Below are 18,174 nucleotides of genomic sequence, written 5' to 3' on the forward strand. Positions count from 1 at the left end.
AAGATAAAAGATATAAAGAAAGAAAATAAAACAAATCAAAACAAAAAATAAAGATAAAAGATATATAGAAAGAAAATAAAAACAAATCAAAATAAAATAAAGGTAAGAGATATCCTAAATATTAGATTTTTTTTTTTATTTTTTTTCGTTTTTTTTATTGCTATAATAAATAAATAAAAACTAAAAGGAACAAAACACAGGTTAAATATGCAGAAAAAAAAAATTAGGAAAAAAAAAGTTATGCAAATAAGAAAGAAAAACCTGATAACCAAAATCAAATTGAATTCCCCGGCAACGACGCCAAATTTGATAGCTGTCGTTTTGCTGTCAAATTAATATGATTCTAGCGTAGACTTGTCTAACACTAGAGAGATGATAGTATAATTGTGGACAAATGTCCCCAAGTCGTCTCCCAACGAATCCAATAGTAAAATCAGTTGATCAGGGTTTAAAATCTATCTGCAAGCAATAAAAGTTAGCAATAACAATAAAGATAAAAAGGGGGGTTTGAGATAGTTGTGCAAAAAATATATAAAAAAAAGATTAAAATAGCAAATAAAAAGCGGTTGATCCTAAGTTCTTCCACCATTGAATTCTTCATAGGTTCTCTAAAGATTAATCTTTTTTCAATCCTCCAACAGAGCTAAACCAGATTGAACATGCGCCGATCTGATTCAACTGAAACTCACCAGTAAAGCATGCGTCTACTAGTTTAATCAATAGCCATTTTGTTCCATGCGTATACTCCATGGGAATGCTTACCTCCTCTCCCTTGAATCATGCGCCCAAGAAATTAATTAGAACAATGCGAACTAACTAAGAAACCAAAGTTTAAGATAAGGAAGACTCTCAATCATGCGTTCAAGTACAACCTCTCACAAAAACCAGTTTTCCAGAAGATTAGACAATAAAAACAACTGCTATAGAGAATTAAAAATCGAAACTTTTATTGAACAAAACCTCAGAACTCAATGGGGAATTACAAAAGAATCAACCAAAAAGGTTTAGCCTTCCATGCGGAGGCAAAACAAAAGAATTACTAAGAAGAAAATAAACTAAGAAAACCCTATGAAGCTCTCCCTTTCTCCTTGATGCTTGTGTCCTTTTATAGGCTTTTATGCTCCAAGGATCTTGAGAGAATATTGTAGTTTATATTTTGTTAACCGTTTCCAAGTTTCCATCTTTCCAGAATTCTTGTATTTTGCAGAATATTTGCTTCCAATTCTGTTTCTGAGATATTGTAGATTTTATTTTCTCTTTCTTCTCCTCAGAATTTGTTTTCTGTTTTGGTTCAAAAAGCAACTTGGACTTTTGCATATTTGGCCCATTCACAAAGGTAGATGCTTCCTCCGGATAATTTACTCTAAAAACACAAAATTAACAATAATAATAGTTAAGGCCCAAATAAACCCAATTATAAGAATATTAATTAAAACAATGAATTTATTTATTATTATAGTCCAATAATCTATGAATAAGGCTAATGAGTGTGAATAAATATATGCTCATCAGTTACTATAGAAACTGTTCTTACAACAGGGACCAAGGACACTCGAATCAGGTTAACAAGATTATCTCTTACATAAATATTCCGATCTTGGGCTGGACTCTCACGGTTTCCTCTTGGACCGGATACTCTGGGCTTTTCCTCAAGGTAAATGCTCTCGGCTTCTCCTCACGTTGGCTGCTCTCGGCTTCTCCTCTCGCTGGCTGCTATCGGCTTCTCCTCTCGCTGGCTGCTATCGACTTCTCCTCTCGGCGGGTACTCTCGGCTTCTCCTTCACACAGATGGGGGGGGGGGGGGGGAGTGTACCTGCAAGTCGCTCCGATGCCAAAGTCAAAAAGAGTTTAACGTTTTTCAGATAAAAATCACTCTTACCTTTTTCTTACGTTGACCTCCTATTTATAGGGTTTCTTTAATGGGCTTTCCACCTTATCTTTGGACTTTCTTTCTACACCTTTTTATTATTTACACACCCCCTCATGCAGGTTTCTATCTTAATAAGGCCTTATTATAATAATATTTATATTTTGTTTTATTCTTTTATGTATAACCTTTCATCTTTCGGCCTAAACCTCTCGGTTTTAGCCTATCACTTCTCGGTTGCGTTTAGTATTTAGTTCTCGGCCTAAAACCTCTCGATTTTAGCCTACCAGTACACTAGCCCCCGAGACAGAAATAGTTTATTTAAGTTTAAATAAAAGTATTTGTGTCTTAATATGATATAATAATTTTGAAATTTGATATTAAATGCCTTGGTTTTCATGCTTTATTTTGCTGAGACTGAATGATTTGACGTGAACTTGTTGTTTTAACCATTAGATGATATATTTTCGTACGGTTTGATATTGTTGCAACGTTTCAAATTCTAGGGTTTATTTTTGGGTTATAAATAGGTTTCTCATTCAACCTTTTATGGTTTTGTATGAGTCTCGTTGCTATCCAAAAGGAAATTCACTTTCAATCTTCACTTGGTTCTTGTAAAGGTAATATGTCACTTTCGAGCTCTTCTGCTACTGATGATTTTTCAAGCGTGGGTGGTGAATCAACTGGCCGAGTGGTTCGAGAAGAAGATCATCCTGATTCGAAGTCTTCGTCTGCTACTCCTTCTTGTATGAATGATTCAAATGGAGCTCCTACTGTTGATGCTCCTCAAGAATTCAAAATTATTAAGCCTCGGAAAAATCTTCGTCCAGGTTATCAGTGAGTTAATCCTAAAGTCCGAGAGTTTTTTTCTAAGTATCGTTCTGCTAGCGAACTTCGTAGTTTTCTTTCCCATTCTCAAATTTATTATTCTGACATTGAAAATGATATTATTTCTTTTCGGCGTGTTGGGGATGTTGATAATGTTTGCCATGGCTGAGAGGGTGATAACTATGAATTTTTTTTTATTTTTATGCTTGCTTTTTTAGAGATCTTCATATTCGACTGCCTTTGAACAACTTTCAAATGGGCGTTCTTAATTTCCTTAATGTTGCTCCTTCTCAGCTTCATCCTAATAGTTGGGCTGCAATGCAAGCTTTTAGTATTTTGTGTAAATTATTATCGCTTTCTCCTAGTCCCGCTTCTTTCTTGTAGTATTATAGCTCTCGGCCTGGTACACAGCCAGGGTGGTTATCCCTTATCAGCAAATCCAATATTTGTTTCCTTAAACCTTTTACGTCCTCATATAAGGATTTTGAGGGAGGTTTTTTCAAAATTCTAATAGAGCCGGTAGGACGATAGTATTTTTTTAATGGAGATTCTCCAATGTTTCCTCTGTATTGGACGAGAGATCCCGTGAAGTTTAACTCAATATCTTTTCATTCAATGGGTGTGGCTGATCGCCATGTTATTGAAGTTTTTAGTCACCTCTCGTACCAAATTCCCACTCGCGCCTTGCTACAATTGTATACTTCATCAAGTCCCCGAGAAGATCTTATTGGTACGTGGTTGTTTCACATTTTCTCGCTTTATAGGATGAGTTTTTTAACTTTGCTAAATTTTTTATTGATTTTCAGCTCTGATGGCAAGCACAAATCCGAAAGCTCGATCTTATTTTTCAAAACTGCTGAACAAGGTAGGTGATGTAACCCCTCGGCGTGAGAATGTGGTGAATCCTATGGTGGAAGTAGAAGTTGTGGAACCCGTTGCACGTGTTGAAGCAGTTGAACCTACAAATAATGCTGATGTTGCCGGTCCCTCGAAGAAGTCAAAGAAACGAGATAGAAGTAGCAAGAGATCACATTCTTCCTCTCGGCGCCATCGCCACGCTGAAAATGTTTCGACTAAACCTCTTTCTGAAACAATTTTTAGTGCTTCAACAAAATATGCGAAGTTTGTTCAAACTTCTTTTAGTGAATCGTCTTACAATATGTTGAAAAATACGAATGTTGCTTCATTGGCGGATTCTATTATTGAATTGTCAAGTAGAAGTCTTTTGATTGGGAAAATGATGAAAGCGAAGAATGGAAACTGTGTGTCTTTATCTGAGTTTGAAAAGTTGAAGAATGATCTTGCTGAATATAAGGAAAAAATGAGCTCTTTATTTTGCAATTAGAAGAGATGAACAAGCAGAAAAATGAACAAGAGGTTGAAAAGGAAGGTCTTGGAAAGGAAATTTCTGAATTGAAGAGTGAAAACTTAAGATTTGGTAGAGAGAACGCTCAACTTCTGAAAGAAAATCAACTTTTGAGTGAAAAGGTATCAGAGTTATCTTCTGCGAACCAGTCTGATAAAAACACCATCAAGCTTATGGATGAAGAGATAAGTCAGCTGAAGATTAATGTTTTTGAAGCCGAAAGCTTTATTTTTGAACAACATAAACTTGGCTTTGAGAAGGCCCTTCAACAAGCAAAATATTTTTATAAAATTCCTATTGATGAAGGCAACTTTGATGTTAAGAAGGATTTTTATAATGGTGATTTAGTTCATGCTAATGAGATTTCGGACGATGATGTTAAAGATATTAATATTGAGAGTTAGGTGGATATAGGTTTTAATCTTTTTGTTTATAGCTTCTCGGTTTACTTGACGAGTGTGAATTTTTTTTGGAATGCTAATCCATGTATGGATATTTGCATTCTTAATGTGATCCCTTTTTTGGAACCTTAGTACGTATAAAGTTTATTGGTTTCTTTTATAATGTGTTATCTTATTTGTTATTTATTGGGTATTACATTTTGTTTCTCATTTGTCGACTATCATTGATTTCGCGGTAGTAACCTCTCGGTTGCATGATTTTGTTTTTGTTTTTCGGTTTTAACCTCTGGATGCTTAATCTTTCGGTCATTTGAAAATGTTTTAAATGCCATTTTTTGGTTTTTGAGTGCTTAACTTATACTTTTCAATTTTAATAACCTTAACACAAGACTACCTTTCGGTTTTTGAAACTTTAAAGCACCGAGTACCTTTCGGTTTTTATTTTAAAGTGTTCAAAATGGTGGATTCTCCGCGCGAATTGTAACCATTAAAAAGAATTCTTAGTAGAAGACCCAAGAATTCTTTTGGTCAGATTGTGAATGTATAATATCAAGTTATATAGAATATTTTAATTTAACCTAATGGTTTATTAGTTGATAATTTTAACGACGATAGATATGAATGGAAGATGTAGTTTAGACAACCTAATGTAATTAATGTCAAATGTCACCTGTCGGTTTTAATATTGGTTTTTTTTTAATAAAACAACTTTCTTGTGATTTAGATTTTTATTTATTCTTTCAGTCGAAGATAGTTTAATCTCGCGTTTTGGCCTTTAATATTCGGCTTATGATGTTGTGAAGTATGGCTTAGTCTAATTTATTCGATGTAGCAATCATTTGTTATTTGTTTTTTCGGCATCACTATTCGACAATTATTATGGGTCACGAGATATTCTTTCGGGAGGGATTTCACTTGAAGTGAAAGCATCCAAGACCGAAAGTAATATAAGTATGTGTTCTTCGGGTGGATTTTCACCTGAAATGAAATCATCCAAGACCGAAGGTATTATAAGTAGATATTTTTTCGAGTGGGTTTTCACCTGGAGTGAAATCATCCAAGACCGAAGGTATTATAAGTAGATATTTTTTTCGGGTGGCTTTTCACTTGGAGTGAAATCATCCAGGACCGAATAAATGAAAGTGAACGAGATAAATTGTTACTTGATAATGCTTCTTCTTCATTGATTGATAAGTATGTACACAGTCTTCTTCGTATATCCTCTACTTTAACTAAAATAAAACTTTAAATGACTTGCATTCCATGTTCTTAGTATCACTTTTTCTTCCAAAGTTTCTAATATATAAGCTCCATTTTGCAAATTTTCTAGTACCCTGAACGGACCCTCCCAGTTAGATGCCAACTTTCCATGTCGTGGATCTTTTCGTGCATCAGTTCGCATTCTCCATACCAAATCTCCCTCTTTAAAGTCTATTAATTTTACTTTCAAATTGAACCTCTTCATCGCTCTTCTCTTTACTGCTGCCTCTTTTATTTTTGCTCGCTCTCTAAGTTCTTCAATAAGATCAAGATCGGTCCTCAAACATTCATTGTTAATGTTCCAGTCTTCTATTTGCCTTCGTAATGTTGGTTCATTTACTTTTACGGGTAGCATTGCATTTGTTCCGTATGTGAGGTTGAATGGTGTTTCACCAGTTGAAGTTTGTGGTGTGCACCTATATGCCCATAATATCTCTGGCAATTTCTCTGCCCACAAACCTTTGGCGCTTCCTAACCTCTTCTTTAACTGTTCAAGGATAACTTTGTTTGCAGCTTCCGCTTGTCCATTCGTCTGTGGATGTTCAACTGAAGTACTTGTTGACTTGATTCCCAAATCTGCACAAAATTCCATAAGTTTTTGTCAATGAATTGTCGGTCATTGTCAGTTATAATGGTGTGTGGGATTCCAAATCGACATATTATATTTTTCCATACAAATGTTTGAACTTGATGAGCTGTTATCTTAGTCAACGCTTCTGCTTCTATCCATTTTGTAAAGTAGTCTATAGCTACTATCATGAACTTAGTTTGCCCTCGTCCAAGTGGAAATGGACCAAGTATATCAATTCCCCACTTAGCAAATGGCCATGGAGAAACAATTCCTTGCAACTCTTGTGCTGGTATATGATTTAAACTTCCAAACTCTTGACACTTTTTGCATGTTTTAACATAGATTTCACAATCTTCTCGGAGTGTTGGCCAGTAATATCTGGCTCTGCAAACTTTTGTTGCCATTGTTCGAGCTCCACAGTGTAAACCACAAATTCCTTCATGAAGTTCTTTCACTACATACTGAGCTTGTTCTTTTGAGAGACATTTTAACAAAGGTATTGAATGTCCTCTTTTGTAGAGTTCATCTCCAATTAAAACAAAAATAGCTACTTTCTTTGTCATTTTTGTATCCAATTCAACACCTTGCTCTTGGTTCTTTATTACTTCTATATATGTTTTTATCCATTCATCCTTTGATGTTGCAATACTGAAGCATTCCTCTAAACCAACTGTCGGATGACTGAGTGTTTGTTGTATGACTGAGTTATGTTGTAGTTGTCGTTGTTGACTTGCCAATTTGGATAATGAATCTGCTTTCATATTTAATTCTCTCGGAATGTATTTTATTTCGACCTTATTGAAACATTGCATAATATTTAAACCTTATGATAATATTGCATCAATAATGGATCTTTTACCTGATAATCCCCCCGTACTTGTCCCATTGAGAGTTGAGAGTCACTTTTGCAAAATGACATTTTCGACTCCCACGTCTCTAGCCAATAATAATCCTGCAACAAGAGCTTCGTATTCGGCTTGGTTGTTGGATGTTCTGGACTCGAATCTCAATGCCCTCTCTATTTGGAAGTTGTCTGGTCCTTCAAGTACTATCCCTGCTCCGCTCCCTTTTTTGCTTGACGCGCCATCTACATATAATGTCCACTGTTCCTGCTGTGTTGTTGTCGGCATCTGGATGATGAAATCCGCAAGGGATTGAGCTTTGATTGGTCCTCTTGGTTCATATTTGATTCCATATTCTGAAAGCTCCATTGACCATGTCACCATTCTACCTGCAAGTTCTGGTTTTCTCAAAATTTTAGATATTGGATAATCTGTCCTCACAATTATCTGATGATTCTGAAAATATGGCCGAAGACGTCTTGCGGCGTACACCAGTGTTAAGGCAACTTTTTCAACCTTGGAATATCTGGTTTCGGCATTTTGGAGGGATCTACTTACAAAATATATCGGTTTTTGCTCCAGGTTCTCTTGGATTAATGTTGCTCCTATGGCTTCATTTGAAGTTGCTAAGTATACTATGACGGGTTGGGTTGACACAGGTTTAACTAAGATTGGTGGTTCAGCTACCATACTTTTGATTTGAGAAAAGGCTTGCTCACACTTTTCACTCCACTCAAAGGTTTCGGATTTTTTTAACAAGTTTACTATTGGTTTAGTTTTTTCAGCCAATATTGGTAAAAATCTTGACAATGAGTTTAGCTTTCCCACTAGTCTTTGCACTTCTTTCAAGTTTTTTGGACTTCCCATCTTCATTATTGCTTCGCATTTATCAGGATTTGCCTCAATTCCTCTGTTGGTTAGCATAAAGCCCAAAAGTTTTCCACCTTTGACACCGAAAACGCACTTTTCTGGATTGAGACGTATATTGTATTCTCTTATGCGTGCAAACACTTCCTCAAGGTCTCTCAAATGTTTCTCTACCTCTCCCGATTTTACAACCATATCATCAACATACACTTCCATTTTCTTTCCAATTTGATCTTTGAACACCTTGTCCATCAATCTTTGATATGTTGCTCCAGCATTTTTCAAACCGAAAGGCATCACTTTATAACAATAATTTGAAGTATCTATGGTGAAAGCTGTTTTTGGAACATTTGGTTCATACATTTGTATTTGGTTATACCCCGAATAGGCATCGAGAAAGCTCATCATCTCTTGTCCAAATGCCCCATCCACCAATCGGTCTATGTTGGGTAATGGATATGTATCTTTCGGGCAAGCTTTGTTCAGGTCTGTATAGTCTGTACACATTCTCCATTTTCCATTCGGTTTCTTGACAAGTACCACATTGGATAACCATGTCGTGTACTGAGCCTCTTTAATGAAACCAGCTTGCATCAACTTCTCGGTTTCTTCAATTGCCGCCTTTCGCCTTTCTTCTCCCAACTTTCTTCGTTTTTGAGATACCGGTCTCGCTTCTTGACACACAGATAATTTGTGACAAATTACTTCCGGATCAATTCCAGGTATATCAGATGGTTTCCAAGCAAATAAGCCTTTGTTGTTACGTAATACTGTGATGAGTTTGTTCAACAATTCTTCGGGCAAACTTCCACTTACATAAGTTCATTGTTTCTCGTCCCGGCCCAATACCACAGTTGTGGTCTCTTCTTTTGGTTCTAACCTTTCGTCATTTAATCTTGGGTCCAAATCTGCCATTGCCACCATTCTTTCAGTATCGTTGTTTGCTTTTAAATTCATCTTCAAACCTGCTGCATAACACTCTCGAGCATCTTTTTGATTAACATAGACCGTTGCTATCTCCCCCTTCTCTGTTGAAAATTTCATGGCTAAGTGTGGTGTTGAAACTATTGCCCCCAACTTGTTCAAAGAAGATCGCCCTAACAACACATTATATGATGTAGAAGCATCAACCACCAAATATCTGATTTTGATCTTTTTAGTTTTACTGCCTCTTCCAAATGTGGTCATCAAATCAACGTATCCTTTCGTGCTAACTTTTTCCCCCGAGAAGCCAATGATTTGTTCTCGGAAAGGTACAATATCTTCTTCTCTTAGATGCAACCTTTTGAAAGTATCCCAAAATAAAATGTCAACCGAACTCCCCTGATCGACCAAGGTTTTCATGACGGCATATTCATCTATTTTTACCGTTATTACCATAGGGTCGTCGTGATCAGGATCAATTTCTTGAAAATCTTCATCTGTAAAAAGCATTGGTGGCAAAGTTCTTCTTTTGAAAATATGATTAATGGTTCTGATACTTCTCCAATGTTGTTTCCTTGCTAATGAGGATTCCTTTCTAGAGAAACCACCTGAAATCGTGTTTATAAACCCCCTAACAGGCCTCCCCAAACTTCGCTCCCTACTTCGCCTTACTGACTGCGTGTTTTGATAAGTTCTATCATTTCTTCCTTTCGGCCTCCCACCTCTCCTATCATCTCTCTTTTCTACTCTTTTATTTTCTCTTCTTTCAAATCTCTCCACCCTTCTCTCTCCTATCTCACCACCTCTCAACCCTCTCTCCGGACTTAACCTCAATCTTGTATTTCCTCCTCGAACAAAACGTTTCAACTGCCCTGCTTGAATTAATTCCTCTGTCCTATCTTTCAACCCAATACATTCCTCTGTATGATGACCATGATTTTTATGATATTCACAATGTTTAGTGTGGTCTGCCCTTTCCGGTGTTCTCGCTTTTCTAGGTGGTGATATTATCTCTGCCGCCATGGCCTCTTGTAAGACTCTTGTTTTGTTTGTATTTAAGGGTGTGTATTGCTGGAACTTTCGGCTTCTAAATTCTTCTCTAGCTCTTCTAGCCATAGGTCCACTTTATCTTTCTATCACCTTCTTTTCACCTCCATCAACCCTTACCTGATTTCGAAACTCTCTCAGTTCTTCCATTTGCATGAATTTCGATGCTCGTTGTCTTAACTCATCCAAATTGGTCGCGGGTTTTGATAAGTGTCTAATTTCAGTAATATTTCATATTAAAATATAGGCACTTATGAGGATTTATTGCTAATTTACATATAAAATAATCCATAATTTATGAATTTCTATCTTTTTACATTTTTATGAGCTTTATTTGAATAAGAGCATTTTATTCACAAATTTGGTGTTAATTGCAGATTTCTAAAGAAGATTGGAGATTTGGATTAAAGATGAATGATTTGAGCCAAAAAGATAAAGATAGAAGGTCCCAGAATGGAAAAAGATGCAAAGAAAGATTGGGTCTTTTTATGTTTTATCATTTAGCCCATTAGCGCGACACAATAAACAACCTAACCCTAGAAAACTAGGATAAATAGAGGTCTAGAGCCTCAACCTTAGTGTGCCAGATTGGGAGGAAAACACCATAGAGTGAATTGTAACCAATTGGGAGAATGGAAGGTGCTAGAAGTATGCGTAGCTAATTCTACCCTTTGGGATTGGGAGTAATCTGCTCAAACTCTTATGTATTGAGGTGATATCTTATATATTAATATTTAGTTCTTGATTGATTATTGGTATTGTTGTTTTACTTTTAACTTTTTGTGACAAATTGAGAATCTTAAATCTGACCGAGAGGTATTTTTAGGGTTCAGACCTAAACATCAATACTTCACATATTTGAGTGCTAGAGATAGACTTGAAATGTTAATTGCCATTAACGTCTGATTGTGATTTCTAAGTTGTTTTTATAAGTATGCGAGAGATCGATATTTAGGAAACATTCTTAAGAATTTTATATGCGAGAGATCGATATAAATGATTTTTCTACGAGTATCAATTTCAATCAAAGAACTTAATATTAACATGCAAATCAAAATACATGAGAGTGAGAGAGATGAAATTTAATCCCAATTTTTCCAATTGAAGCAACTAATTCTTTGTTTGTTTTCTTATTGATCAGTGCCAACATAATCACTTCAAACTCTTTTTTATGGTTTTGTTGTTATATTTAGCGAATATTGTACTCGATAATTCACTGTTCTTTGTGGGATCGATATCCGTCCTTAGGGACAATTATTACTTCTGACAAACGCGGTGCACTTGCCGTAAAAAGTCATCAGATTTCTTGCAAAGACTGACATCAAATGGTCCTGGTTTCAACGATGTTATCATATGATGCATGGTAACCTCTGGGCTGAGATTTCGAATTCCCAGGGCAACTCTCCCAAAGCGTTCCATGAACATCCTGATAGCTGTCGTTTTGCTGTCAAATTAATATGATTCTAGCGTAGACTTGTCTAACACTAGAGAGATGATAGTATAATTGTGGACAAATGTCCCCAAGTCGTCTCCCAACGAATCCAATAGTAAAATCAGTTGATCAGGATTTAAAATCTATCTGCAAGCAATAAAAGTTAGCAATAACAATAAAGATGAAAAGGGGGTTTGAGATAGTTGTGCAAAAAATATAAAAGAGATTAAAATAACAAATAAAAAGCGGTTGATCCCAAGTTCTTCCACCATTGAATTCTTCACAGGTTCTCTAAAGATTAATCTTTTCTCAATCCTCCAACAGAGCTAAACCAGATTGAACATGCGCCGATCTGATTCAACTGAAACTCACTAGTAAAGCATGTGTCTACTAGTTTAATCAATACCCACTTTGTTCCATGCGTATACTCCATGGGAATGCTTACCTCCTCTCCCTTGAATCATGCGCCCAAGAAATTAATTAGAACAATGGAACTAACTAAGAAACCAAAGTTTAAGATAAGGAAGACTCTCAATCATGCGTTCAAGTACAACCTCTCACAAAAACCAGTTTTCCAGGAGATTAGACAATAAAAACAACTGTTATAGAGAATTAAAAATCGAAACTTTTATTGAACAAAACCTCAGAACCCAATGGGGAATTACAAAAGAATCAACCAAAAAGGTTTAGCCTTCCATGCGGAGGCAAAACAAAAGAATTACTAAGAAGAAAATAAACTAAGAAAACCCTATGAAGCTCTCTTCTTCTCCTTGATGCTTGTGTCCTTTTATAGGCTTTTCTGCTCCAAGGATCTTGGGAAAATATTGTAGTTTATATTTTGTTAACAGTTTCCCTTTCCATAATTCTTTTTATTTTGCAGAAGATTTGCTTCCAATTCTGTTTCTGAGATATTGTAGATTTTATTTTCTCTTTCTTCTCCTCAGAATTTGTTTTCTGTTTTGGTTCAAGAGCAACTTGAACTTTTGCATATTTGGCCCATTCACAAAGGTAGATGCTTCATCCGGATAATTTACTCTAAAAACACAAAATTAACAATAATAATAGTTAAGGCCCAAATAAACCCAATTATAAAAATATTAATTAAAATAATGGATTTATTTATTATTATAGTCCAATAATCTATGAATAAGGCTAGTAAGTGTGAATAAATATATGCTCATCAAATACCCCCACACTTATCCTTTTGCACTCCCGGGCAAAACATTCTAAGGTTTAAAAAGAAAAGAAAAACAGTGCAAATAACAAATAGCAAATTCTAAGGATGCATAATGATAAACATGATATAATTTCAAGAAATCAAGAAATCAAGGAATCAAGAAAAATGTGAATGGAAAATCCCATATTTTAATATACAAGCAGGTAATTGAAGTTAAAGGTTGAATCAAAATTGACAGAACTTCACTGGACACTCTCCAACTCAAGTGTTTAGGGCTTGTATTTACACTCAGCACCCATGTAGACAAACACTACCATATGCTTAGCAAGACTCTAATATTCACAACAATTGAAAAAAACATGCAATCAAAGATCAAGAGGACTTCATAAGGGATGTAATGAGGCTAAGGTAAATGTAGGTAAAAAGTGGGAAAATAGGCTTAAAAACCATAGAAAAACAAAGGAGCAATGGAGGATAGGTCTAAAAACAAGTGTAAGTATTATGACAATTCAACTCCTCTTTTTATTTCAAGATATCATTTTTTTTTTCATATAATAAACAGTCAATCCAGTGTATTAGAGGATCCACTCTTATTTTCTTTGTTTTGCTTTGCTTTTTTTTTTTTTCTTGTTGTATTCCTTTTTTTTCTACCCTTTAAAACTGAAGAGGTAAATTATGAAAATGAGATACACCCTCACACTTATTCAAAAACCTATTCCCAAATGATTTCAAAGCTCCTTTATCTTCTAAGGTAGGGACAAACATGGTTTTTCTTGTTTTGAGGGTTGCAATGAGGGTTAAAAATAAGAAAAAGGCTATAGGCTCAAGGGGTTAACAAATGGATTATCATAAAGGTAGGCTAATATGGCTAGTGGGTTAATTTAAACAAAGAATGCCTCAATCATATCAATTCATGCATGTAAATCACAGTTGTAAAACAAAGAATCAAGCTAAGTTCTAGAGTATAAGCAAACATGAGTGAAAACACACTAAAAAGAGTATTAAATGATATATCAATTAAGGCTCAAAACTCACTAGGGACATTCTATCAAAAGATTCAACCCAAAATTTCTCATAACCAACTTATTTATCAATTTTTAAGAAAATCCAAACAACAAAGATCAAGAAACCAAGATTTTCAAGAATTATAAAACATGTCAGCCATTAGACAATCCTAAAAAAACTCATTTATTTTAACAGAAGCAAAAAAGAAATTCAAACAATTAAAACAAAAACAAAAAACACAAAAGTAAATCAACAAAAGATAAATCCTAAATTATGATTCTCCTCCCCCACACTTAAATCATACATTGTCCTCAATGTAAAATCAATAAATAAATGTGTATAATAAAAGTGAGAGAAGAAGTACTCCCTCATTCAGCTTGAGGGAAGTGGCAATTGCAACGAATCTCTTCAACCATCCCCTCTACAGTATAAGCCAAGACTCTTCATCCAGAGTGGTGTAGAAACACTATTAGCTGGAGCATCTAACCAAAGCATGCAATACCTTGGTAAACTATGTAACAAAAATATTTTGATGAAGAAGCCTTGAAATAGTGGATGGAACTGGGGTAGGTCTGGAGGGCGTGTGAAATGGTACAGTTTCTTCCATGAATGGATGATGGTACTTTCTAGAGTATAGATGGAAGACAAAAATTTATTCATCATATACGATCTGATATGGTTAGCTGTTTGAGGATCGTCTAAGGGCGGTGGTCTAAGGCTAGACAGTCTAGCTAGGGTAGACGGTCTAGTTGGGGTGGGAGATGGAATGAAATGTAAGTTAGGAGGTGGTGGTGGCTGGTAAAGGCTGCTTTCAAACGTTCCAATTATGATAGAAGGTGTAGCCAGTGGAGATGATGGAATGAGTGATATGGGTTTCACCTTAAATAGTGGAGGTTGTACTCTTTGAAGCTTTAAGGATGGAAGAATAATATCATTTTCTTTTCCACTGGCAGTGTCTACTTGAAAGATGGGTAACATCTCCTCTTCCTCTTCTTGTATTACCTCCAAAACTATGTCAAAGCCATCTGCTAGTGCACAATCTTTTTCAGTAGATTCGGCAAGTATATCAGCATCAACAATTTCTCTATCAAGACCTGCATCACAAGAGTTAGTGCATTCTATCTCAACATCTGTACATTTAATTGGATTGGAGAAGTTAAAATCTCCTAGAAACTCAAACACATTTTCATCCTCAGTGTTTATGTGATGCACTAAATGATCTTCACATGTCACAACTTTTAACCCCTCATGATTTAGCAATGATTTCTCCTCCATCAGTAGAGGTTGGACAGTAGCATTCAATGGTGTAGCAATCTTAGGTTCAGCTAGCTCAGCTTCATGCAAATCATTCGGATTAACTTTAAGAACAGTTGATATGCCCCATTTCTTTTCGAGAGTGTCTATGGCAGAGGTAGGTGCTTCAAGGTTAGACATTCCATCAGTGTCTGGATCAAGAGTTATATCTGGATCATGAGGTGATTTCATCTCTTGAACATAATCTGCAATCTCTCCAATCATTTGATCAATTTTCTCTCTTCTTGCTACAACATCAGCCTCCTTTTGCATTAGAACTTTTTTAGCCTCCCATTCTTGATCATATTTCATGTTCATCTCCTCCATCCGCCTCACCAACTCTTCTAAAGTTGGTTCTTCCTTTTGAATTGCAATTTTTTTAGCCGCCCATTCTTGATCATATTTCATGTTGACCTCCTTTATTTGCCTTGGTTCTTCCTTTTGAATTCCAAATTTTGCAGCCGTCCATTCTTGAAATTTTGTGTTACTCTTCGTCATTTTCCTCATCAACTCCTCTAAAGTTGGTTCTTCAAGATTACGAGGAGTATTATCAGTTTGCACAAATGGTTGAAAAGATGGTTGTCTTTCATCAAAATAGTTTTGCTGATAATATGGTTGTTGTTGAGGTTGCTCATAAGACTGTTGACAATATGGATTATAACGTTGAGGCTGCTGAAAGTGAGGTTCACATTGCTGCAAAGGCTGTTCATATTGCTGATAATATGAATTATAATGTTGAGGCGGTTGAAAGTAGGGTTCACATTGCTGCAAAGGCTACTCATATTGTTGATAATATGAATTATAATTTTGAGGCTGTTGAAAGTAGGGTTCACATTGTTGTAAAAGCTGCTTATAAAACTGTGAAGATTGCTGCAAATATGGCTCACAATGATTATCATAATTGTAAATTTGTTCAGCTAATTTTCGTTCCATTTTAGAATTGAAAACAGGGGAGATATGTAATGGACACCAACACCTATTAGACGCCTCAGAGCAAACCTTTTTTTTTTAATTGAAAAGCAAACCAAGTAAACTCCCAGGAAAGAGAGGTGAGTCACACGCGGACAAACTTAAAAACCAAGTCTTTCCTAGCCAGAGTCTTCCTTGAATTGCTTTCAATTTAAAAACTTAAAGAGTAGCAACTGAAGTGTCTACCCTAAATGTAAAATCCTATAAAATTAAAAACTAATGCAAATGCTACACTTAATGCTTTAAAAAAAATAGTTAGAGAGAAAAAAGAAAAAAGAAAAAAAAAATATTATGTAAAAATAAATAAAATATAGAAAATAAAAACAGTAAACAAAAACAAAAATAGAAATAAATAAAGATGACAAAACAAAATAAAAGAAATAACTAAAAACATAAAAGATATAAAATAAAGGCAAAATAAGATAAAGATAAAAGATATAAAGGAATAAAATAAAAACAAAAAAATAAAGATAAAAGATATAAAGAAAGAAAATAAAACAAATCAAAACAAAATAAAGATAAAAGATATATAGAAAGAAAATAAAAACAAATCAAAATAAAATAAAGGTAAGAGATATCCTAAATATTAGATTTTTTATTTTTTATTTTCGTTTTTTTTATTGCTATAATAAATAAAAACTAAAAGGAAGAAAACAAAGGTTAAATATGCAGAAAAAAAAAATTAGGGAAAAAAAAATAATGCAGATAAGAAAGAAAAACCTGATAACCAAAATCAAATTGAATTCCCCGGCAACGGCGCCAAATTTGATAGCTGTCGTTTTGCTGTCAAATTAATATGATTCTAGCGTAGACTTGTCTAACACTAGAGAGATGATAGTATAATTGTGGACAAATGTCCCCAAGTCGTCTCCCAACGAATCCAATAGTAAAATCAGTTGATCAGGATTTAAAATCTATCTGCAAGCAATAAAAGTTAGCAATAACAATAAAGATGAAAAGGGGGTTTGAGATAGTTGTGCAAAAAATATAAAAGAGATTAAAATAACAAATAAAAAGCGGTTGATCCCAAGTTCTTCCACCATTGAATTCTTCACAGGTTCTCTAAAGATTAATCTTTTCTCAATCCTCCAACAGAGCTAAACCAGATTGAACATGCGCCGATCTGATTCAACTGAAACTCACTAGTAAAGCATGTGTCTACTAGTTTAATCAATACCCACTTTGTTCCATGCGTATACTCCATGGGAATGCTTACCTCCTCTCCCTTGAATCATGCGCCCAAGAAATTAATTAGAACAATGGAACTAACTAAGAAACCAAAGTTTAAGATAAGGAAGACTCTCAATCATGCGTTCAAGTACAACCTCTCACAAAAACCAGTTTTCCAGGAGATTAGACAATAAAAACAACTGTTATAGAGAATTAAAAATCGAAACTTTTATTGAACAAAACCTCAGAACCCAATGGGGAATTACAAAAGAATCAACCAAAAAGGTTTAGCCTTCCATGCGGAGGCAAAACAAAAGAATTACTAAGAAGAAAATAAACTAAGAAAACCCTATGAAGCTCTCTTCTTCTCCTTGATGCTTGTGTCCTTTTATAGGCTTTTCTGCTCCAAGGATCTTGGGAAAATATTGTAGTTTATATTTTGTTAACAGTTTCCCTTTCCATAATTCTTTTTATTTTGCAGAAGATTTGCTTCCAATTCTGTTTCTGAGATATTGTAGATTTTATTTTCTCTTTCTTCTCCTCAGAATTTGTTTTCTGTTTTGGTTCAAGAGCAACTTGAACTTTTGCATATTTGGCCCATTCACAAAGGTAGATGCTTCATCCGGATAATTTACTCTAAAAACACAAAATTAACAATAATAATAGTTAAGGCCCAAATAAACCCAATTATAAAAATATTAATTAAAATAATGGATTTATTTATTATTATAGTCCAATAATCTATGAATAAGGCTAGTAAGTGTGAATAAATATATGCTCATCAAATACCCCCACACTTATCCTTTTGCACTCCCGGGCAAAACATTCTAAGGTTTAAAAAGAAAAGAAAAACAGTGCAAATAACAAATAGCAAATTCTAAGGATGCATAATGATAAACATGATATAATTTCAAGAAATCAAGAAATCAAGGAATCAAGAAAAATGTGAATGGAAAATCCCATATTTTAATATACAAGCAGGTAATTGAAGTTAAAGGTTGAATCAAAATTGACAGAACTTCACTGGACACTCTCCAACTCAAGTGTTTAGGGCTTGTATTTACACTCAGCACCCATGTAGACAAACACTACCATATGCTTAGCAAGACTCTAATATTCACAACAATTGAAAAAAACATGCAATCAAAGATCAAG

General features: G+C 34.8%; 1 protein-coding gene across 1 annotated transcript; it reads right to left on the reverse strand.

The window, feature by feature from the left end:
• Positions 1–5,690: 5,690 nt before the first annotated feature.
• Positions 5,691–7,054, reverse strand: LOC150025174 (uncharacterized). Its single transcript, XM_090295652.1, has 2 exons — positions 6,517–7,054; positions 5,691–6,298 (listed from the first exon to the last, which is right to left on the reverse strand). The coding sequence occupies exons 1-2, from the start codon at positions 7,052–7,054 to the stop codon at positions 5,691–5,693; spliced, it is 1,146 nt and encodes a 381-aa protein (XP_090151778.1).
• Positions 7,055–18,174: the final 11,120 nt, after the last annotated feature.

The sequence above is a fragment of the Phaseolus vulgaris genome, chromosome 9 (genome assembly GCF_051622355.1).
Source record: "Phaseolus vulgaris cultivar YP4 chromosome 9, ASM5162235v1, whole genome shotgun sequence".
NCBI lineage: Eukaryota > Viridiplantae > Streptophyta > Magnoliopsida > Fabales > Fabaceae > Phaseolus > Phaseolus vulgaris.